Below are 23916 nucleotides of genomic sequence, written 5' to 3'. Positions count from 1 at the left end.
TTTTTTCTTAATTGTAGAGAAGAAAAAAGTGCATCTTTTTGGTTGTTCCACAGTACACAAATTTTTAAGAAAAAATATTAATGAAATGCTGAAGATGTTGATTTAGGAGCTTACTTCAACTGTCTTCTGCCAGTATTTAATTTCAGGACTTTACAATATTACAAATCTGACACAAGACGGGGAGAAGGAAACAGAAGAAGTAAGATAAGTCACAAGAGAACTTATGGACTAACTGTGTGGGAGAGCGGGGGGAGAAACAAACTCAAAACTAACTGTTTCACTTTGGAGGTTTTTCCTGATCAGTCAGTCAGTTGTCACAGGACTGAGCTGAACTTTAAAAATGTAAGAGGACTCAATTGCTGTCCTTGCCTAGTGAGAAAAAATTGTACACCTAAGAACTAGGCAGAAGACATGAGTAGACTGTTGAAGGAGAAATAAAGATGGAATTCAGAGGTATAGTTAAGATGCACAAATTTACACAAAATAAGCACATTTTTCTGAGTATCTCTGTAATGATGTACTATCAAGTAGCACCTACATGCAGAAAAATTACACTAACTGTGCAAAAGCCTGTAAGTCCTACCACAGACACTCCCACAAATGGTGACACTTTTTTTCAGTATTTGTCAAATGCAAATACTCCTATTACTGTTGAAACTAAAGTACAGAAATCTAAAGAATATGCTAATAATATACTGTAAGGTGCATCAGATGTCAACTTGAAATGTTTGACATTTTATTTAACCTTTACACTTGGCTGAATTGTACAACTACTGCTGCTAGCAAGACCACCTTCTGAATGATTTTTTCAGATCTAGTAATTCCCTTGATACTTTTCTCATCCAAAATAGAATAGTTTTTTTAGCTTTAAAATAAATCCTGTAACAGAGACCTTCATGCTCCTTTTAAAAGTAAACAATGACTACTTTAGGAGATAAGGAAAACACACAATACACTTTGTTTGCAAGTTGAGAGACACCAGAAACTATAATCAATTAATGAAAGAGGTTTACTTTCTTTTTATTTCAGTTTGGGAAATAATAACAAAGAGAAGCAACATGATTTTTGTGTAAAAAAGATTCTTCATACATTATGCCAAGTTATGTACAGACTGCAGCATTACACAAAATAAGTTGTTAAAATAGCATTTTAACTAACAGATCCAAAAACTAAACTTCTTTTAGCAATTAACAGCTTTGAGGAAAGCCACTCTGGCTGATAACAAGCATTTTCTTAAACCGCAGAGCTAATACAGTCTGGTTTTCCATTAAATCCTTTCTCATACACACTCACTGCTATCCAGTGAGAGGAGTATTCAGACTGAAATATTTTCAACAGCTAGGGCACCTACAATATCTCCTGCTGTGCTCATGCTTTCATGTCCAAGAATAGGTTAGTTCATGCTGAAACTTTTTGTTTGGGGACAATAAAATTTTCCTTTCATCTTGCCACCTAGTTTTTTAATAAACTTCTAGGGAGTCTTTTTTTGCAACCACTGTCCTGTAGTCCAATTAGACCACAACTGGACATCAGAATATAAGTTCATATTGAAGAAAACTGAAGAAGAGAAGGGATGAACAGATAGTCTGAAATACAACACAGCAGAGATGAAAAAGTCTAAGAGGTTCCTGGCATGTGTGGAAGATAACTTCCTGACACAACTGGTGAGGGAGCCAACTAGGGAAGGCATCCTGCTTCCCTGTTGTTTGTGAACAGAGAAAGACCTGTGGGTGATGTGATTGCTGGGGGCTGACTTGGGCATAGCAGTCAAAAAATCATGGTTTTCACTTCTCAGAGAAGAAAGGAGGGGTGTCAGCAGAACTGCAACCTTGGACTTACAGAGGGCAGACTTCAGCCTGATTAGGTGACTGGTTGACACACTCCCTTGGGAGGCAGTCCTGATGGGCAAAGGAATCTAGGATGGCTGGACATTCTGCATGAAGGGCATCTTAAAGACACAGGAGTGGAATTCAGAATGAAGCCCCTGTAGTCCAAATGGGAATGTTTAGTGATTTGCTACACCAATTAAGACACACATAGGTCTATGCGGCCGGAAGGGAGAGAGTGCAGTACTCAGCAAGCCACTGTCAATCACTTACCAGCAGCCCTTGCTAAACAGGGAGCTCCCTGCTGACTGAAGGTTTGCTAATGTGACAAGAAGAGCTGGAAGGAGGATAGAGGGAACTATAGGCCTGTCACCTGGACCTAAGTGCTCAAGAAGGTTACGGAGAAGGTAGCCTTGAGCGCCATCACACAACACGCGCAGGACAGGAGTTCAGGCCCAGCTGGCATGGGTTCATATAAGGCAGGTCCTGCTTGACTAAACTGACCTCCCTCTGTGACAAGGGGGTCCAATTAGCAGATGAAAGAAAAGGACATGGATGTTGTCTACCTAGACTTTAGTAAAGCCTTTGACACTGGTTTCCACAGCATCCTCCTAGAGAAACTGGCTGTTCGTGGCTTGGAAGGCTGTACTCTTCACTGGGTAAAAAAAAACTGGCTGGATGGCCAGGCCCAAAGAGTGGTGGTGAACGGAGTCAAATACAGCTCATGGCCGATCACAAGTGGTGTTCCCCGGGGCTCAGATTTGGGTCCAGTTCTGTTAAATATCTTCATCAATGAGGAGATCAACGGCACCCTCAGTAAGTTTGCAGATGACACCAAGTTGGGTGGGAGTGTTGCTCTGCTGAAGTATAGAGAGGGTCTGCAGAGGGATCTGTATAGGCTGCATTGATGGGCTGTGGACAATGGTATGAGATTCAATAAGGCAAACTGCCAGCTCCTGCACTTGGGCCACAACCACCCCATGGCAACGCTACAGGCTTGGGGAGGAGTGGCTGAAAAGCTGCTCGGTGGAAAAGGACCTGGGGGTGCTGACTGATGGAGCTGAACATGAGCCAGCGTGTGCCCAGACGGCCAACAAGGCCTGTATCAGCAATAGTGTGGCCAGCAGGGCCAGGGCAGTGATCATCCCCCTGTACTCAGCACTGCTGAGGCTGTACCTCGAATCCTGTGTTCAGTTCTGGGCTCCTCACTGCAAGAGAGACATTGAGATGCTGAGGTGGGTCCAGAGAAGGGCTATGAGGCTGGTGAAAGGCTTAGAGCGTAAGTTTTATGAGGAACGTTGAGGAAACTGGGGTTGTTTAATCTGGAGCAAAGAAGGCTGAGGGGAGACCTCATTCCTCTCTACAACTATCTGAAAGGAGGTTGCAGTGAGGTGGGTGTTGGTCTCTTCTCCCACACAACAAGTCACAGGACAAGGAAACAGCCTCAAGTTGTGGCAGGGGAGGTTTAGACTGGATAGTAGGAAAAATTTCTTCAATGAAAGGATTGTCAAGCACTCAAACAGGCTGTCCTGGGAAGTGGCTGAATCACCATCCCTAGAGGTATTTAGAATACACACAGATGGGGTGCTTAGGGACAGGGTTTACTGGTGGATTTTGAAGTGTTAGGTTAACAGTTTGACCTAATGACACTAAACGGCTTTTCTGACATGAACAATTCTATGACATATGCTTGCTGTGATGCACAAAACCCTTTATGCACTGAATATTTCTTGGTCAGACTTGCTTTAAAAAACAAAAATCATCAATATTCATTCTCAGGTAACTTCACCAGCACTGAGTTATCAAGCCATTTTCTCTCTTACACACTTCCTCTATTTCTCCAAATCTTTTTTTCCACTTCAGTACATCCTATTGTTTAGTAAGGAAATTAAGATTTTTCTGCTTTCCCTAGCTCACAGTCTGGCAGCTAAGGTTTTTTTCATAGCAGAGAGAACTGGACAGAAATTTCCAAAGGCAGAAGAATCACCCTTCTCCCTCACAACCTGAGCAGCTGGTCTGTGCATAAAGCCGTGGTGTAAAAGCAGGCACTGTTGGTCTTGCTCTGCTGTCTGCAATGGATCAATTTTCTGAGACTCAACCTGACATCACAGATAAGGTACGCTCTACAAATGCCTACCTGGTTGAGACCCTCAGCAGACTTAAAAGGAACAATTAATTTTGGTATATTAACTGGGATCCAACCAACTGCTGTTCAACCCTAGGCTTTAGAAGGTTGCTGTACTTTTGTGCATATTCAAACGCAAAATTTCTCACACCTGCGAAATTTAGGTTAAATCTGGTCAGTCACTAGACAGTAGCCGACTGGGTCTTCTGATGATCCTATTTCAAAGGATGAAATAAAACACAAAATACAACAAGGTCCAAAATATCATACCTGATCTGCCCTGAATCCATTAATATCATCCATTTAATACTATTAAATTCCAGTAATGTCCTTCTAGCATAGCTTTGTGAGTGTAACTTCCTGCAGTTTTAGAAACGGCAAATATAAAATAAAGAAGTTTCTCATACAGCACCAGATATCCCTGTTAATTATCACTGAAGTTAAAATCTTTGCATCTTTCACATACACATGACAACTGATGGAGCATAATAAAAACAGCAGTAGTTTGCCATGCTATAGGAACCTACTCTGAAGGAGCAACACACTTTTTTAGCGTGTTTCAGATGTACCAGATGGCAGCAGAAACCTACTGAGGCCTCTTAATGGATACAGCTCTCTTTTCAGCTCCGCTGCCCAGTCCTGCTTTGGCTCAGAACAGCTTGAAGTAAGCACTATAAGAAAATATTCCATTACTGCATGAAGCTTATCACTGAAGTAGACATATCTAAATCAATATGCAGAATTCTTTCACTCATTCTTCACTTTCTCCTAACACAAAGCACAATCAGTTATTAGTTGGATGACAGGAGCCAAAAAGGGTTGAAACACTGTCATTGTCTCAACAGGATTAGGGCAAGTACAGGCTGATCAGGAAAAAATTGTGATGAAGTCAAATACATTCAGCAGAAATTGTCCTGAGAAAGGCTGATAGTAATAGGGAAAAAAATAGGCAATGAGCATACCCCAAAATGTTTTAAGCTTAAAAAGCATTGTAACATGGTGAAATCTGTCATCTTTTCAACGAGCTGAAGACATATGCCCAAATCATTACTTTAGGATGACAAAAAAAAAAAAAACAAAAAAAAAAAAACAGAAGTCAAACCTCAATCTTTCAATAGCAATAAAATATTCTGAATGAAAGCAGTCACCTAGCATTATAAGGTGAAAGCATTATAAGTTTGAAACATCTGTAATTAACTAAAGACAAGAAAACAAGAAACAACTTAAATAAGCTGAATTCTGAGAAGATATGGATAACTCAACCTGAATTTCTTGGATTAAAACTTAAACAGGGGAAGTTTAGATTGGATATAAGGAAGAAGTTCTTTACTGTAAGGGTGGTGAGGTACTGGAATAGGCTGCCCAAGGAAGCTGTGAATGCTCCATCCCTGGCCGTGTTCAAAGCCAGGCTGGACAGAGCCTTGGGTGACATGGTTTAGTGTGAGGTGTCCCTGCTCATGGCAGGGGTTGGAACTAGATGATCTTAAGGTCCTTTCCAACCCTAACTATTCTATGATTCTATGATTCTATGACTAGAGAGTGTGTCTCCAATACTGTCCTGCAGAATTCCGGAGAAGCTGGCGGAGTGGAAGGACAAAGGGGAAAAAATGCCAATAAATAACATTATTTTGTGTCTTTTTCTTCACTAGAACTTATTTTCAAGTCCTCCTATTATGGTAATGTTACTGCCCTCTCCACATCAGCTGCAATGGTATCCACTAAAATTGGATACAGTGCTTTCAAAATAGGTTCCAGCCATCAGAAAGAAGACAGGAGAAAAGAAAGGTTACAAAGTTCCCCAAGAAGTTCCAGAAATGAAGACCAAAGTTAGATCGGGGTCACAGAGAGGCACTTGTTTTCACATTACTTCCCTTTTCCCAGAAATGCAGATACCTTAAGTGACAACAATTTATTCATAAAATAACAACAAAAGCTTTCATAACACAAAGACCTTCTTGAACATTAATCACTATATAACTTTCATTCACTGTGAAACCAGGAAAATCCAGTAAACTTACCTTCCAAAGAGAAATAAGTTTCTGACCCCAAAAATCTCAAAAGATGTTAGTAAGACAAAAGATTTATTTACAGATGTACTTCCAGTTTTTTAACTCTTTACAACCCATTTACTAGCAGCATGAAAACAGAATTTGAATCCTAAAGTACCAGATGTCACATAAAAGCGGACGATTATTTAAATTACCATTTTGTACATAGTTAACTTGTATCTTTTTTCCTAGTCTGACCCTTCAAAAATTATTCAGCCTTCTGATTAAGACATCCTGACTTAGTTAATGAAGACTTTGGTTACAAGCATAATACACAAATGCCATTCCCTAAAACTGAGTAATACAGGTTTTTATTGATTTTTGTTAAGTAACAGGAGCAGTAAGCTTTAAAACATGCCATGATCATTAACAAGAATACAAAAATAAGCAGAAATTCATAAATATCATTCCAAAACCAAAAGCCAAGAGTATGCGTTATTTAGTTATCCACGGTAACAAAAGCAAAAGATTCATACCTGCACCTGGAATGATTGCCAACTTCGTTTCAACTAGACCCATTTTAGCAGAAGAGGCTAAAAACAGAATGTAAATGAGTTCTTATTATGATTGATATGGAAAAACTTAGCAAAATGTGTAATAATGATCTACAAGATTGTTGATTTATTACATTTCCTTCATAAAGAACAATAAATCACTTAAAAAGCATTTGTTTATGAAAATCTTTAAATAGGTTTAACCTTTGGTAAAAGACCCAACTACTTCCATCAAAGCAAGTTCTGTACCTTGTTAATTTTTACATAGCAAGTAATCAATTACAGTAAGAGACTTACTTGCAAAATGTAAAATACTAAAATAAAAAGATTGTTATTATCTGAGATCTCAAAAAGGGGCAGAGTTCTGTGTCTGATTATTATTATGAATTCCTTAGCTGACAGAATATTCTCTAAGGGTCAAACACCTTCATAGACCCTACGTTACTGGCAACTGTTCAGGAGCAAGTTTCCATTTACTTTTCAACAAATGGCTTTACAGTTCTGACAGCTGGATAGGTCAAGGTTCCTCTTTTCAAGAGCTGTTGCCACTTTTCTTTCATAACAGCTTAATGGCTTGTGTAATAATACTCTCACTAACAACTTCTGCTTTTTCCCTGCAGCCTGTTTAGATAAAAATCAAATCTCCATCTAGAATACTTCAAATACAGAAGAGAATACTTAAATTACTAAATAAAGTATCAAACCACTATATAACCCTTCTAGCAATACCAATAAAACAAATGTCATAAGAATAAAATAAAACATGTAACAAAAACAATCCAGCTATCAGTTATAAGTTGTTTGAAATTAACATTAGCAAGTACTTAGGTTTCTGCTAAATCCCTTTAAAATAACTGGTTAGAAACAATATCAAATACAAAGTAAGTTTTATAGAATTGTTGCCAAAACAAGGATTAGTCAAGCCATCTGCAACACAAACATCCATGTTCTATATACAGGATTCGGACCTACCTGCCACTCTTATATCACAGGCTAATGCAAGTTCTAGGCCACCACCTAATGCAGCTCCATCTATTGCAGCAATAGTAGGTACAGGCAGATTAGCTGAAAAAGAAAGTACCTATTAATTTAACACTGGCCTCATAAAGAACATATCTGAAATACCATTTAACTACATTTTATTCAATGTACAGTCATGATACAGGAAGAAACTCACAAAACTAAGGGGGACAAAAATGTGATTGCTCAGCAACAGTTTGACAAAAATAAAATGACCCTCCTTCCATATCACTTTGTGGCTAAATAGGTTTGCAAGCCCTTTCCTCTAAGGTTCTGCTGACTTCTGACAAAAATCTGAAGAGTAAACTCTAAAAACATACATAGCAAAGCTAGGCAAAAAATAAAAAAGGAACAGTTTAAAAAGGCACATACACAAACTGCCCCAGTTGAAATACAGATGTCTTACCATTATCAGCTGTGATGCTAGCATAGCTGGAAGCTCTCTGGGTCTTAATATTCCCAGATGTGGTGTTGTCACCACTATTGCCCCTTTTCTCCAATAAGGCAGCAGCTAACAGCTTAATGGTACCTGGAAAAGTTTTCAGTCTCAGACACACATGCTGCCAGTATATGTGACAGGTAGCAGAGATCCAGAAGCCTGTGTGACCATGGCAGGTTTGTATTTAATTTATCATCTGTTCTGACTCGGGGAAGTAATTTAAACATTCATCTTAAAGTACTGCTCTTCATCTCCAACAAGTTCTCCCCTCTTCACCACAAACTCAAAGAAATTTTGGGAAAAAAGGTATTTTTCACTTGAGAACTAAACTTTTTTACAGCTTTAATTAGATTTAACATAACATTTACCACAAGCTATCTGTAGTTTTAAACTACACTCAATATTTCAGTAGTACACTGCTGCTACTTCAAAGATAGTCAAAAGCAATTCATTAGCTGAACACATGGGCTACAGCTTGTTGAAATGTTAAGCCAGCTCTTGACAGCAATAGTTGGGGATTTTTCAGACGTTAAAAAAAATATTTTCTTTGTTTTAATGTTTCAGCTTCTTAATTCAATGACCAGTTCATTCAGCCTTACTTGGAACTGAAAAAGAAAAAAAACCTGCTGCCAAAATACAAATGAGAATCTGGTGTGAGAGAATGTCCTCTCCTCTTATAATCTAGAAGGGTAATGGGACCAAAAATGATTAATTTAATGCATTAATTACAAATAATAATTCCTTTCTTTAGCGAATTAGTTCTAAATTTAGAAGTTGTGCTACCTAGCTTCCCTTTTTCCTTTCTGACAGATACACTTCAGATAATTAAAAAAAAAAAATTACCAACAAGATGTTAATGTACATTACCATGATAATAAATCTGTATACAAACAGGTAGTCTCTCACTGGGTAACAAAACAAAATATCAAACTAAATGACAGGCTACTTTCAGCTGCAAATCAAAATCCTTTTATGATTAACAACTAATGAAAATCCAATTGTCTTCAAGAAAGGAGCAAAAATATATCAGTGTTTTTCAAGACTATAACAGATGCTTTAAATCAAAGTCCCTTGGGTGCTGGTTTAGATCTTGACTGATTATCTGAGCCAATTCCAATGTCAAAAGAGACTACTGATTACTATCTGCAACAATCAAGCACTTGCAGACACTTGGAAGAGCCCAAGTTAGCAATTATATATTGCCCCACGGTATCCACCCCTTATTCCATACCATTCAAGTCATGCTCAGATCTCACATTTTCAATATACCATCAGTTTTATCTCATATATATATATATATACACATCCACAGAAAGCATAGGAGACAGAGGAACAGGAATAAAATCTCCTGTTTCTCAACTTACTTTTTCTTAGTTATATGGAAAGACAACTCTCATTCCAGCAGGGCCAAACTGCTGACTGAAACTCATAACCCCATCACCATAACCAATCTGCCAAAAAGTCCTGCAATCCAAGTTCAAGGCTGATGCAGCTTGTATTTAAAGGAATCTGCCTTTGCCACCAGTAAATGAAAAATAATTTGCCTGAACATGACGGCATAGTCATTATTAATTGTAGTTTCCAGCAGTTACTGTCTGCATTTATGTTCCGTTTCTCAGAGAATAGGTATGTGGAGCACTATTTACACAACTTTTGCAGCAGTCTAAGGCAGACTACTTTTCCTATGATAAGTAACTTCCAAATTTAGCTATGGTACAATTTCAGTAGGCTATTACATACAGAGCATTACAAATCAGTTTGCTTTCAGGAATTACAACCAGCATTCCTATCAAGAAATACTAAAATTCATAATTAAAAGGGAGAAAAAGCAGTTTGATACCATATGTTAGAATAATTGCTTCCCAAGGATATTAATTTTAAAGGATCATCTGAAGTGTCAGTTGACAATGAATGAAAGGCAAAATACAGATTTCTTTGCAATAGCTCTATGCATACCTATCAAAATAATTAAGGAAATTAGTTCTTTTAACATGTTCTTGTGAAGCATCAGAAAAAGCAATATAGAAATAAATTAGCAATTGCTCCTGACTGTAAACAGTTTCTAAGCTACTAGAACTTGTTACCAAGGGTAAAGTTTCTTGGAATATTCAAATTTTGTAGCACAAGAGGCACTTGTTCATGTTTATCTGCATAATTTTAATACACAACTGCCAAAACTGTTCAGCTCATAACAAAAACAGAGATCATGCTTGACAAATCATGCCCTGTAGACTTAACTTAGTCGTATGCACTCAGATTTTTACAACAATAAATTATGCAAACAGACAAGTTGACCTCCACAATGATTCTACATGGCAAGGCTCATTTGCCATGAATGATACGAAAAAAACCCCAACCTATTTAAAGCTTTGCCAGGAAGCCCAGTGGTTTTATTTGCTAACATTCCACATTTTGTCACACTGTAAACAGATATAAATCTCAGGCAATTGTATTACTAACCATTAGTGCTAGATCTGAAAGGGGTTTATCGATGTGCAATCATGAGCTGCATAGTAAAGTCAACAAAAGGAATTGTAAATATATATAAAAGGAACAAAACAAACTAGAGTATAAAACACACAGAGAAAAGTAGACCACATACACGGATGGATGCTGTTAGCAATAGTTAAAAAGAAAGACTAAGTAATCAGCAGTGTTAAACTGTAGTTTACAGAACTGCACTTTACTGTGGTACATCAAAGTATGGACATTAAAATATGAAATGCACTAAGTAACAAGCCAGTTCATGTGATGAATTCATAAAGGATTACTTCACAGATCTACTATATTGTAAAACATGCTGCATATTCTGTAGATACACTTCCATTCTGCATAACAAACAAGTGTCCAAAGAAAAGCCAATACTCATGTTCTAATATAACATCAATGCTTAATGATATTACAGAAAAGGAAGGTTCTATGTAGAGTAACGAAAAAGAAGGACCCATTTCAGTATACATTAGTACTAAGTCAGTGACAGAGCCAGATATAAGACAAAAATGCAGCGCTATATTTGAGATCACAGAAGTAGAAACAGAGGTTTGACTGGGTGAAGAGTAGACAATATGACAAGCAGATCAAAACAATTTTTGTGTATTAAGTTATTTGAGGAATAAGCTATTATGACAGAAGGTGATACCACCTGTACAAAAAGACACTTAATGGCCATTCAAGACATGATACAGATGAAGTGACCAAGAGGGAAACTGAAGAACTAAGAAATGAATGTTATGTAAAAAACTTCAATAAGAGAAACTAAACATAGTAACATGACACAGTTAATTAAGTCCAATAAACCCATAAAAGCTCAAAGAAAAGTCAGAAAAGTTAGAAAATATGATAGAAGCAGTATAAAGAAATGGGCCTGCTTCCTACTTCATAGTAACTGTGGATCTTCAGCTCAACTTCAGGAATGCATTCCTGGTAAATATATATGTTACATGTAGCTTTAGATAAGGCTGGCCAGCAGACTTGGGATGCCTCCTGCTTTCCTCTCCATTACTGAAAGACAGAGTAGAGTAAAATAAACTCTCCTTGATTTTGTCATCAGTACAGACTGTCACAGGAGAAGGACTTTACACTTAAGCACATAAAACCACATGTAATGTGGGAAGCAATCCCAAAGAATCACAACTGTTATGAAGCAGGTAACTGTTATTTCATCTTTAAGCAACTTTCCACATGATGTCCGATACTGGTGACTAACAGGGGATTTCCCGTCTGCTTAGAGATGATTATATGATGAATTGAAAGACCAGCATATGAATACAGGCACCAGGTCTGGAGGATTCGACCAATAAATAGTTTCTCAGATGTGTGTCACAAAGCCCACACAGCTGATTCATATTATTGCAGGCACTGACACTCGTCAAACAGAAAGCAGAAGTTGCCTGGATTCTACTGACCTGAGATGTACACGACTATTTAATCCTCTGACTAATTCAGTAAAAAAGTTCTTAAAAAATTACAGATATGTAAGACACTATCTGAGAGGAAATTCAGTTACACTTGATACTTTCTTTGTAACTATCTAGCAGCCTTTCTGTATTCCTGCACAACACCTGCAGTATTCCTTCCTACAGCTGGGTATAGAAGCCATCATTAAAGATCTGGAAATCCAACAGTCTTAGGATTCAATTTCTCTTAAAGCAAAAGGTCTGCATTGTTACTGCAGCAACACTTGCACTTCATGATTCCCATGACCCAAGAAAGAGAAGTCCTCGGAAGCCTCTTCAATCCCTAATAATGCACAAATTACATATCATCTGAAGATATAATTAACTTCTATTTTTGACATACTCTTGCACACACAAAAACAAGTGCTTTCAATTCAGCTAACCACAGCAGTCAGAAGTCGGTATTTAGGAACATTCAAATGAGGCTCTGCTTCAAAGTATGTCTTTTCAAGTATTCAATATGAAAGACTAAAACAACAGTCATCTTAACTGCCATTACTATTCTTCTGTTGTCCTCCTGTACCTGGATGACACTGAAAAAACTCCTTGCATTTCATCTTACTTCAGTGACCTCTGGCAATCTGTCTTTGGAAAGAACAATTATTCAGATGCATATCAGAAGCTAGTCACTACCTCTAGCACCTACTGAACTAGATTCATAAGTTTGATTTGGCTTTAATTACCAACAGACAGCCATTAGTCTTAAGAATTCTTATTTCCCAGTACTGACAGAAAAGAAAGTAGTGAGAGTACTCCTCTCAAAAACTGGGTCTCCAACAATACAAAAGAGCTCCCAGAGAATGAAGAAATAGGCTGTCCAAGCTATTTATTCCATACATGAATTTCTGATTATTTGACAAATAAGGTCGATTAGGGAACAGCTTACTACAACTACCAACTTCACAGGGTATGTGTAGCAGTTTTCCTTTTGAATAATGGATTTCATAAAACATAAAGCAAGAAGTATGAATAGTTTAAAAATACCTTGCATACTGTATTACATATATTACTGGAGGAAAGTCTGCTACAAAAATTGAGGGATTTATAAAAAGTTCCATAATTCATTATCTAACTAAAACAGATTAAGAAAGCGTGGCAAATATCTGCCTACACGTGACTGCAGTGCATGAGAAACCTTTAAATCACATAACAGTGACCTGCGTCAGTGCCCCTCACAGTAAATGTTTCCTGAAACTCTCATGTTTCAGTTTGTGCCCATTGTCTCTGGGTCTACCTTCATCTTAACACCCCCCACCCCCATTTAGGTATTTATCCCTATTGATGAGGATCACCCCCTGAACCTTCTCTTCTCCAGTCTGAACAATCTTTGTTCACTCAATTTTTCCCCATAGGACAGATGCTCCAGTCTATTAATCACCTCCATGGCCCTTCACTGGTCTACCTTCAGTAATTCCACCTCTCTCTTGTCCTGGGGAGCCCAGAACCGGGCACAGTACTCCCAGGTGTGGCCTCACCAGTGCTGAATGAAGAGGAAAGACCTCCTTCAACCTGCTGGTGACAGTTGTCCCCCCTGTAGCCCAGGACATCATTAATACCTTTTGCTGCAAGGGCACGGTGCTGGCTCATGTTCAACCTGGTGTCCACCAGGACCTGCAGGACCCTTTCTGCAAAGCTGCTTTCCAGATTGTTAGCTCCCAGCATGTACTGGTTGCTCATCCTCGGGTGCAGGACTTTGCACTTTACTTTGTTGAACTTAATGAGGTTCCTGTCAGCCTATTTCTCCAGCTCACTGAGTCCTCCAAATGATGGCATAACCCTCTGGTGCATCAACCACAACTTTTGATTTTATATCATCAGCAAACTTGCTGAGACACCATAATCTAGATCATTAATGATGTTGAACAGGACTGGAACCAGTATTAGTCCCTGAGATAGACACCACTGGCTAGGGACCTCCAAGTAGATTTCATGCTGTTAATTATTTTCAAAAAATAAAAGGGCATAAACTATGCACTTTGCATGGCAAGTAGAGGCAGCCCCTGGGCAATTATAGTAACTGACATATTCTTTACATTAGGAACATTTTATTCACAAAATTACACTTTCACCTAAGTTCAGTTATATCATAGGGAATCAGAAAAATAACTGCAACACAATACCATATCTTGGTTTAATCTTTTGGGATCTTTTCCTGAAGAACAATCATAACATTAAGATGTCATATGAGATTTGCGATGTCAGTCATGTTTCAGGCTTTCCCTTGCCTTGTAAAACCTGTTACCAAGTCAGTGACTAAAACAGTTTGCTTGCATTTTCAATTGCAAGCACCCTCATAAAAAAAGGCCTTTCTGTAGGGAAAAAAAAAAGAGAGATAAAAGAAACCAAATACTTCAACAAGCACTTTCATCCATTCTGTAACAGAATGAAAACCAACCAACGTTATGTAGCAACATAAAAAATGGCTGAGACTGTCAAATCTTCTTACATGAATCTGAAGGCAAAGAAGATAGGTCAAACCATCTTTCTTCAAGGCAAGTTATTAAATGCTACAAAGATTTACCTGCCATTAGGTCAACAAGAATGAAAAGTGGTTATTCAAAGTAACTTAAATATTTACTTATGTTTTTAAAATACTTCGATCTGCAAAAACATGACCACATTTTTAAGTCTGAATGGTCTACATGTGCATTTGGATGTATGCAATTCTTTTCCATATATTTGTTAGTTACAACTGTGAAAGGCTTTTAGCTACCACTTTGGATAAGGAGATTAATAGACTGTTACTGTTGACAGATTTATTTGAACATTACTATCTTTGCCTTAATACCTTCAAAGTTCAGACAGACAACTGGCTGCAAGAAAGAGCTACATTAAAAAATTATTTTTAGTACCTGTGAAGAAATTCTGCTTTAAATGAAAGCGATTGCTGCACACTGCCTAGTTAAGCAAAAGATATTAGTAGAGTTTATCTTCCCTTTATTATGACAGTATCTAAAGGGTTTTCTTTAGGCATCTCCCTCAATCCCACTAATTTCACAGTTTCCCCCAGTGTTCACTCACTCTTAAGAATGACCCAGAAGAAATATTCTTGAATTAATAAATAAATACCTAACGCAGGAATATTATGTTCTTAAATTTAAGATTTTCTATTTGGTATGTTATTATGGAGAGGTAATAGGGCAGTGTGTTTTATATTCTTGATAATAGGAACAAAGCCTGAGAAACTAATGGGAATGAAAGAGAGGTACTCTAATCAAACTCTTTAGCTAAAGTCTTCTTGTATGTATGCCCAGTGACATGGGGCATGGAAATGGAGGAAATGGAAAATAAAAACATTGATATAATCCAGGCAGAACGAGAGATAACTAGCCTATCTAAGGTGGTATTACAAAACCGAACGGCACTAGACATGTTATTGACATCACAAGGAGGGGTTTGTTCCATAATCAGTGAAAGTTGTTGCTCCTATATCGACCAAAGTGGCAGAATTGAAACAGATTTGGAGGAAATTTGGAAACAAACTAAGATATTTCATGAAATGGCCATGGATGACACCTCCTGGGGTTTAAAAAAATATGGAAAGGGTTAACTTCATGGTTACCTGATCTCTCCTGGTTGAGGCAACTGGTTGCAGGTATATTGGTGTTAATTATTTTAATATTGATTACTTGTGGTATGATACAATGTTCTCTCTGGTATTGTAAATGCTATGATAAATTATGAAGACTGGAAAAGGAGTGAAATTAAGTACCAAGTAGAAATGGGAAATTATTTCAAAAGACTTTTGATGGTAATGGTAATATATAAAATCTTGCAAAAGAATTTGCAAAAGGACAGAAAAAGGGGGGATTTGAAACAAGGGGGACAGAAAATCACAAAATGGAATATATAAACCTTTAGAATCAGTTTTAAGTAATGTTAAGTTTGATGGCTTTGTAACAGTAGCAATGGAAAATTACTAAAGTGCAGGATACATAGAGAAAAAACTAGAGTACAGCTAGAGAGCATACTGAGAATTCTCACACGAGATAAATTGTTATAGTTGACATAGTTTTAAGAAAAACAGTCTAGAAAAACAGGACATAGGGATAAGGAGTATCTGGGAACGGCAGGTGTCCAGGATGGGTTACAGCTAAACTAACTGATAAGTAGGAGAATAGGAGTCTCTGGTGCTAACGAACCACAGTTCCGGATTTCCGAAGGGCCAACTTTGGCCTCTTCAGTCAACTGCTAAGGGAAGTCTCATGGGAAAGTGTACTAGGCGGTAAAGGGGCTCAAGATAGTTGGTTAGCATTCAAGGACCGCTTCTTCCAAGCTCAGGATTGGAGCGTCCCAATGAGTAGGAAGTCAAGTAAGGGATCTAGGAGACCGGCGTGGTTAAACAAGGAGCTGCTGGGCAAACTCAAGTGGAAAAGGAGAATCTATGGATTATGGAAGGAGGGGCTGGCCGCTTGGGAGGAATATCGGACAGTTGTTAGAGGATGTAGGGAGGCAATTAGGACAGCTAAGGCCTCCTTGGAACTCAATCTTGCTAGTCGGGTTAAAGACAATAGAAAGGGCTTCTTCAAATACATAGCAAATAAAACTAAAACAAGAGGCAATATAGGCCCACTGCTGAACGAAGTGGGTACCCTGGAGACAGAGGATATAAAGAAGGCAGAGGTGCTGAATGCCTTCTTTGCCTCTGTCTTTACTCCTGCAGACTCTCCCCGAGGGCCCCGGATTTCTATAGCCCCAGAAGGAGTCAGGACAAAGGAGGAGTTTGCTTTGGTAGATGAGGATTGGGTTAGGGATCAGCTATGCAAACTGGACATCTGTAAATCGATGGGTCCGGATGGAATGCACCCACGGGTGCTGAGGGAGCTGGCGGAGGTCATTGCTAGGCCACTTTCCATCATCTTTGGTAAGTCGTGGGAAATGGGCGAGGTGCCTGAGGATTGGCGGATGGCAAAGGTCACACCAATCTATAAGAAGGGCAAGAAGGAGGACCCGGGTAATTATAGACCGGTCAGCCTTACCTCCATCCCTGGAAAGATGATGGAACAACTTATTCTTGACTCCATCACTAGGCATATCAAGGATGAGGGGGTCATTAAGAACAGCCAACATGGTTTTATGAGGGGGAAGTCATGTATGACCAACCTTATAGCCTTCTATGAGGAAGTGACTAGGTGGAGGGATGATGGTAGAGCGGTAGATGTAGTTTTTCTTGATTTCAGTAAGGCATTTGATACTGTCTCCCACAGCATCCTCATAGATAAGCTAAGGAAGTGTGGGCTTGACGATCAAGTAGTGAGGTGGATCGAGAACTGGTTGAAAGGAAGAAGGCAGAGAGTTGTGGTCAATGGCGCAGAATCTAGCTGGAGGTCTGTGACTAGTGGAGTTCCTCAGGGGTCGGTGCTGGGACCGGTGCTGTTTAATATTTTCATCAATGACCTGGATGAGGGAACTGAGTGCACCCTCAGCAAGTTTGCTGATGACACAAAACTGGGAGGAGTGGCTGACACACCAGAGGACTGTGCTGCCATTCAGCGAGACCTGGACAGGCTGGAGAGTTGGGCGGGGAGAAACTTGATGAAATTTAACAAGGGCAAGTGTAGAGTCTTGCATCTGGGGAAGAACAACCCCATGTACCAGTACAGGTTGGGGGTTGACCTGCTGGAAAGTAGTGAAGGGGAAAGGGACCTGGGGGTCCTGGTGGATAGGAGGATGACCATGAGCCAGCAATGTGCTCTTGTGGCCAAGAAGGCAAATGGCATCTTAGGGTGCATTAGAAAGGGAGTGGTTAGTAGGTCAAGAGAGGTTCTCCTCCCCCTCTACTCAGCCTTGGTGAGGCCGCATCTGGAATATTGCGTCCAGTTCTGGGCCCCTCTGTTCAAGAAGGACAGGGAATTGCTTGAAGGAGTCCAGCGCAGAGCCACAAAGATGATTAAGGGAGTGGAACATCTCCCTTATGAGGAGAGGCTGAGGGAGCTGGGTCTCTTTAGCTTGCAAAAGAGGAGACTGAGGGGTGACCTCATCAATGTTTACAAATATGTGAAGGGTAGGTGTCAGGATGATGGAGCTAGGCTTTTTTCAGTGATATCCAGTGATAGGACAAGGGGCAATGGGTGTAAACTGGAACATAGGAAGTTCCACGTTAACATCAGGAAGAACTTCTTTACTGTAAGAGTGACAGAGCACTGGAACAGGTTGCCCAGGGGGGTTGTGGAGTCTCCTACACTGGAGATATTCAAGGCCCGCCTGGACAAGTTCCTGTGTGATGTACTGTAGGTTACCCTGCTCTTGCAGGGGGGTTGGACTAGATGATCTTTTTAGGTCCCTTCCAACCCTTGGGATTCTGTGATTCTGTGATTCTGTGATTCTGTGAACCAATTAAACTGGTATAAACATCTACTGCGCATGCTTCAAAGGCTGCCAGAAGTGATGAAGATTGTTGGAAGAAGTTAACGACCCTCAGAGACCACCACCACAATTCTGTATGCATGCGGGGAGCTTTCTGGAAAATGATGTAATCAATACGTAGCCTCATGAATATGTATGTATGCCCAGTGACTATAAAAGGACAGCGTGTGTGGCAACTGGGAGACACACGTTAGGAGGAGCTATCCCCCGTGTCCCCCGGCGCCGCAATAAAGAATACCTGCTTGTCAGCTTGAAAACTTTGTTGGCAAGTTTGTTCCTGGAGTTTTCTCCGAATCAGTAGCCAACTCTGCCATGATTCTCTTCTTGTACTATATAAAATAGTTTGGATATTTCTTCAGTGGTAGACTTCAGTTTGATAAACAGATTCTTCAGTTTCTTCATATTTACTACTGTTTCTTTTTGTAGTCGTCCTCTGCCCTCAGTTAAAACAATAATGAAGTAAACCCTAAATGATAGAGTCTATTTTCTGCACAAATTAAGAAAAGCTTTTGATAGAAGAAAACAGAAATTATTTCTTGTATTTCCTATCCTCACTAAGTACATTTAAGAATTTATTACACACACAAATAGCACAGCACATATTCAAGCACTGAAATCACAAAACAAAAGGACAGAATCATAGAATGGTTTGGGTTAGAAAGGACCTTAAGATCATCTAGTTCCAAAACACCTGCCATGGGCAGGGACACCTCACACTAAACCATGTCGCCCAAGGCTCTGTCCAACCTGGCCTTGAACCCTGCCAGGGATGGAGCATTTACCACTTCTTTGGACAATCCATTCCAGTGCCTCACCACCCTTACAGTAAAGAACTTCTTCCTTATATCTAACCTGAACTTCCCCTGTTTAAGTTTAAACCCATTACCCCTTGTCCTATCAATACAGTCCCTGATGAAGTTCCTCTCCAACATCCTTGTAGGCACCCTTCAGATACTGGAAGGCTGCTATGAGGTCTCCACGCAGCCTTCTCTTCTCCAGGCTGAACAGCCCCAACTTTCTCAGCCTATCTTCGAACATTAGGTGCCCCAGTCCCCTGATCATCCTTGTGGCCCTCCTGTGGACTTGCTCCAAGAGCAGCATGTCCTTCTTATGTTGAGGACACCAGAATTGTACACAGACGGGTCCCACGAGAGCAGAGTAGAGGGACAGGATCACCTCCTTCGACCTGCTGGTCACACTTCTTTTGATACAGCCCAGGATACGGTTGGCTTTCTGGGCTGCGAGCGCACACTGCAGCCGGCTCATGTTCATTTTCTCATCAACAAACACCCCTAAGTCCTTCTCCACAGGGCTGCTCAGAATCTCTTCTTCTCCCAACCTGTAGCTGCGCCTGGGATTGCCTTGACCCAAGTGCAGGACCTTGCATTTGGCTTGGTTGAACTTCATGAGGTTGTCATTGGCCACCTTTTAAGCTTGTCAAGGTCCCTCTGGATGGCATCCCTTCCCTCCAGCGTTATCAACGGAACCATACAGTCTAGTGTCATTGGCACACTTGCTGAGGGTGTGCTCAATCACCGACACATCACTGACAAAGATGTTGAACATCACTGGTCTCAATGCCAGCCCCTTAGGGGCACCACTCATTACCCGTCTCCAGCTGTATATTGAGCTGTTGACCACAACTCTCTGTGTGCAGCCATTCAGCCAACTCCTTATCCACTGGATGGTCCATCCATCAAATTGATGTCTCTCCAATTCAGAGACAAGGATGTCGTGCGGGACAGCGTCGAACACTTTGCACAATTGCAGGCAGGTGACAGCAACTGCTTTGCCCCTATCCATCAGTTCTGTAGCCCTGTCATAGAAGGCCAACAAATTGGTGATGAACGATTTGCCCTTTATGAAGCCATGCTGGCTGTCACCAACTATCTTCTTATTTTTCACATACCTTAGCATGGTTTCCAGGAGAATCTGCTCCATGATCCTGCCAGGCACAGAGGTGAGACTGGCTGGTCGGTAGTTCCCTGGGTCTTCCATATTCTCCTTCTTGAATATGGGGGTTGTATTTCCCTTTTTCCAGTCATCAGGAATGATTTTTCAAATATGATGGACAGACTGTGGCTTAGCAACTTCATTTGCCAGCTCCTTCGGGACCCACGGCTGGATTTCAAAAGGTCCCGTGGATTTGTGCACATTAAGGTTCCTCAGATGATCTCAAACCTGATCCTCTCCCACAGTGGGCCTAAGGTCTTCATTCTCACCGTCCCTGCATCTACCTCCCAAGGTTTGTGCAGCGTGGCTAGAACGCTTGACAGAGAAGTCACTGAGAACAGCAGCCTTCTCCAAATCCAAGGTAGCCAGTGCTCCAGTTTCCTTCTGGAGGAGGCCCTCATTATCCCTAGTCTGCCAAGGAGAAATCATTTCAGTCACAGTTTTACATTCTACTTCTATGTAAGTTGTTTCTTTCTTAGAGAGCACACTAAATAAAATTTGAACAACAGCACAACTATAATCTCTAAAAGCAGTGCATACCTAGGCAAAAGCTATGTTCAACACAAGAGTTCAACATGCTATTCTGAAGTCAAAGTCTAATGCTGGGCCCAAGCAATGAGCCTAGGATTTCTTCGATAGAAGAGCAACATAATATTTTCGGTACCATGCCAGGAGTTGCTGCCCTTTGAATACCAATTTGTTCTAGGAACTGAGCCAGAGACTTGAAGCAAGGAAAGCAAAAGCTAGCAAACTATTCTTCCTCATTCAGATGCTGAAACACACAATTTCGAACCTGCACATGGCAAGGAAAGGGTAGAGTTTCACAGTGCAAAATGTAGCTCCCTGAACAAGGAACAGAAGCTTTGGATATGAAGTCATACTGGAGGCAGGTTTTAACAATGTGCAAACTGGCTATGATCATCTCAATAAACCATTTGAGTTAGCAGCACACTTTTGGTACAGTTTCTTCTTGTGTGAAGAAAATTAAAGAGACACATCCAGAGAGCATTCTCTTTTCCTCATAGAACAGCATTTGGAATTACTACCAGAAGGAAAACTGAACTACAGATGAGGCTATGTTAATATTTTTCAAGGCTGTACAGCAGTGCCAGATATCAAAGCTATGAATCGGCAATGTAAAGCCACCTCCTTCCCTGATTTTCAGCTCTATAAGGAAGGACTATGATCTCATCCTAATATTCCAGTACTCCATTTCTCATCATTTTTTATTACAGTTTTTAGAAAGTTACCACTATGGAGGAAAAAAGTGTATTAACAATTGTGGAAGCAATGCTGTCATACAAATAGCTAACAAACATCTTGATGGAGAAGTTTAATGTTGCATTCATTGCTTCTATAATGGTACAGAGCTTAGCATTGTGTTTTTTAATTAAAAACAATCCAATGCAATTTGACAAAACCCATAATTTCAGCTCTGCAAAGACAGTACTGTCTATTTAGGAAACAGACAATACTTAGTCAAAGAGTATCTTAATTCAATGTTAAGAGAAGCAGTAAATCTACAACTGGAAAACAACCAAGAGCTCAGTAACCGCTCAGAATGCTAGAAGTCTTGGACTGTGTTAGCTATGCTCTACATTTAACTGAACAGGCAACATAACACATCAAGAGAAACACTGTGCAAAATCTCCCTTTCACAGTGTCAGCAAGGTAGGGCAACCAAGATGCCTAAGGATAGCTGCTAAGCATGGCACTGCTATCTGTAAGTATTTCCTTTCTCAGATTTTATAACCACCTGTGATATTCCATACAGCTTCCCAGTGAATGCTTTTAGAAGTTACAGCCTGTATCTGCTCTTCCCTGAGAGAACGCCACAATTCTTCCCACTGGATTTCCGAACTAGAGCACTCCATCACTGCTGCCCAGACTTACCTCCAGCACACACAGGAAGATTTGGTCAATCTTACATAAGCAGTCACTAATTAGAGTAGTAAACAGGTCTGGAGTGTTCGTTACTAAATCAGGATTTTTAGTGTTAACCAAAGGTCCACAGAAGCTGCAGGAACTCAAATAGTAAAATAAGGCACTGCTCTGACCTCATCAGTGATCAGTTCTTGCCTGTTTTTGAGACTTTACAATCGGAAGGTGGGGTGGTAGTTAGCAAACCGGAAATCAAGTGAGACTTATATAATCCTTATCTCACTCTCGGGACCTCTTGAGATCAAGTTTTGACAGCCTACATTCAAATCCAAAATGTAGCACATAATGTAGCACAACCTAAGAATTTCCAAGGATGTGTGATCTTATATAGTCAAAAAAAGAACTTTCTGGAGAGGAGACTGCTCTCCTGAATGATGAGTAAGAGCACTCTCTTAGGTAAATCAAAAGTTTGGTGTTGACTGAAAGAAACCACAATGACAGAAAATTGCTAAGGAAGAAAAAAAAAATAAGAAAATCTGTAAATAGAAAATTGCATCTGCTTTCAATAAAATAAAGTGCACACAATTAGAAATAAATGCAAGTAACTGACCACAAGGTGCTTTCATTCAAGATGCTTTCACTCAAACTGGACTATGTAAAAACTAATCACATCTGTGAAAATTAAGTCTAAACAAAATTACTAGATATCACTACTTATTAAAGTTGTATCAGGACTTACAATTCAAAACCCAATCAGATGTCTTAAACAAAGAAACCTTCAATTTTTTTTTCTCCATTTATGGGATTCAGATACTTGTGCTATGTTCTTTGGAACAGCTTTGCTAACCAATGGTGTTTCTCACATATTAGAGATTGCAGCCAAAAATCGCTCTGAGTAATTACAAGTTGTTGTGGTTTTTGCCGAGATCAAATTCTTTCTGCAGTGTCACTTTTTCTTTCTGTTAAACTAGGTTTTTCCTACAGGGAAGTGGTTACCGCATTTTGCTCTATGCCTGGCCTCAGTTTGTTTTCCAACTGAAATCCCAACAGATGACATGTATACAATAGCAGTATTACAGCACAGACCCCACAGCCAGTATTAAGAACATGGACTTAATGGGAGTCATACCATAAAATACATGCTGAAGATCTGACCCACAATGATGGCTCCCCCACCCCACCCTCAATCATCAAAAATAAGGTTTCTGGTAGTCAGTAACATGTGATTTTGTTCAGTCAAGACTGTTTTGTTTCACACTGCTGCAAGACATCTATTAATGCTTTTCTCTCCCAGTTTTTCAGAGGGTACAGCCAACTCTTCATCAGAGATGAAGAACCTCAAACAGAATATAGTAATGGACAAGTAGCCTTATAATTCCTACTACTGAAAAAATCCCAAACCCTACAACAACAACAAAAAAGAAAAAAACCCTCCACAACCGCCCCAGTTTTGGTATAATTTCAGCAAAAGCAACCACTGCTAAAAATAGAGGCTGTTTTAATTTTTCCCGCCCTCAACTTAAAGCTCTAAGTACTGCAACCAATGGCTCGATACCAATTTTTTCAGCTCTTTTTTTAAGTGCTTATTTTTATACCAAGTGATATTTACTGCAGTCTTAATACTTCACCCAAATTTAGCAAGAAGTTATAAATTAATCCCATAAAAACAAGTGCAGTATGCTTTTAATTTCCAGAAAATTCTCTTCTGTAGCTGTATTCCAAAATGATACTATAGCTTTTTACAAAACCACTAGTTTTTAAATTTAAAGGATTTTAAATGTACTTAAATATACAGGAACTAAAGAAAG

The 23916-nt window shown here is 39.6% G+C and overlaps 1 protein-coding gene across 1 annotated transcript in view; it reads right to left on the bottom strand.

Annotated features, from left to right (window-relative positions):
- Positions 1 to 23916, bottom strand: part of AUH (AU RNA binding methylglutaconyl-CoA hydratase) — a 117799-nt gene that overhangs the window by 56319 nt on the left and 37564 nt on the right. The window contains exons 5-6 of the mRNA XM_065663926.1: positions 7466 to 7558; positions 6476 to 6532 (exon numbers count right to left, since the gene is read on the bottom strand). Of these exons, the coding sequence (XP_065519998.1) occupies positions 6476 to 6532; positions 7466 to 7558 (150 nt within the window). The remainder of the gene's footprint in view (positions 1 to 6475; positions 6533 to 7465; positions 7559 to 23916) is intronic.

Source organism: Lathamus discolor, chromosome Z (genome assembly GCF_037157495.1).
Source record: "Lathamus discolor isolate bLatDis1 chromosome Z, bLatDis1.hap1, whole genome shotgun sequence".
NCBI lineage: Eukaryota > Metazoa > Chordata > Aves > Psittaciformes > Psittacidae > Lathamus > Lathamus discolor.
This window is presented reverse-complemented; position numbering and strand designations above follow the sequence as displayed.